The 1,230-nt window shown below is 37.2% G+C and overlaps 1 protein-coding gene across 1 annotated transcript; it reads right to left on the bottom strand.

Moving 5' to 3' along the window:
* Positions 1–412: 412 nt before the first annotated feature.
* LOC146882276 (uncharacterized) lies at positions 413–925 on the bottom strand. Its single transcript, XM_085667333.1, has one exon. It carries the CDS (start codon positions 923–925, stop codon positions 413–415), a length of 513 nt encoding a protein of 170 aa, XP_085523459.1.
* Positions 926–1,230: the final 305 nt, after the last annotated feature.

The raw sequence follows: 1,230 nt of genomic DNA, 5'->3' as shown, positions 1-1,230 counted from the left end.
GACATTCAAGCTTGATATGTCCTTGCTTTCCACAATTATAACATGAGAATTTAGAAGAATTACTTGAATCATTTTGTTTAGAATTGTACCTCCTTTGATTACCTTTGTTGCCTTTCCTCTTGAGATACTTCCTAAACTTCTTGACTAGTAGATTCAAGTTCTCGTTATCACTAGATTCAGCAACCTCTTCCTCAGTTTCATCACTCTTCATAGAGCTAGCCTTCAAGGCTATGGATCTTACCTTTTTCTCACTTGTTTCAAGCTCACTTAGCCTTTGCATTTCAATCTCATGCTCTCTGAGCTTGCCAAATAGTGCAACTGTTATAATGATGGATAAATCCTTAGATTCAGATATGACAGTCACCTTTGGTTGCCAATTTATCTCAAGACACTTAAGCACTTTGATGTTTAGCTACTTTTTGTCAAATTCTTTGCCTAGACCCATGAGATGATTGACTATATGAGTGTACCTCTTTTGTACTTCAACTATGGACTTTGCTTTTTGCATCTTGAAAAGCTCATACTCTTGAATCAAGGCATCCTTCCTTGATCTCTTCACTTCACTTGTTCCTTCATGTGTAACCTCTAGCACATCCCACATTTCCTTTGCATTCTTACATTTGGAGACCCTAAAAAATTCATCCATACTCAAAGATGAAGTGATGATGTTCTTGGCATTGCAATAATATTGAGCTCTTCTCCTTTCTTCATCAGTCCATTCACTCCAAGGCTTGTCCACTTGCTTATTTTCAACAACACATTTAGGAGTATATATTCCATTAACTATTGCATCCCAAATTCCCTTGTCTATAGATTCAATGAAAATTTGCATCCTTATTTTCCAAAACTGATAGTTTAGGCCATAAAACATAGGTGGTCTATGAATAGAGGCACCTTTAGCAAAAGGGAGTTTACTTTCAACCATTTGAAAATATTTTTTATCAAACTTGAATACCTTTCAAGAACCTTGCTATGATACCAATTGTTAGTTTTGAAATGGTGAATGTACCACACCTAGTCGGCCTAGCCGAATAATAACAATTACCATACACATGCTAGGGTACCCGGACTAAACCGCTAAGAAGCGACATTGATCAAGCAAACCAAAACAACAATAGCGGCCTAAACCGCTAAAGGGTAACCGACCAAGGCCGATAACTCCACGAAACTAACCAAGGACTTGGAAAAACAAAATGTTTCAATGAGATTCACCAAGCCCACAATAATCGA

The sequence above is a fragment of the Vigna unguiculata genome, chromosome 10 (genome assembly GCF_037176805.1).
Source record: "Vigna unguiculata cultivar grain cowpea cultivar isolate G323 ecotype 2 chromosome 10, ASM3717680v1, whole genome shotgun sequence".
NCBI classification, from domain to species: Eukaryota; Viridiplantae; Streptophyta; class Magnoliopsida; order Fabales; family Fabaceae; genus Vigna; species Vigna unguiculata.
This window is presented reverse-complemented; position numbering and strand designations above follow the sequence as displayed.

Coding starts and splice junctions, on each gene's coding strand:
- LOC146882276 (XM_085667333.1), bottom strand. CDS start 925: ATGGTTGAAAGTAAACTCCCTTTTGCTAAAGGTGCCTCTATTCATAGA.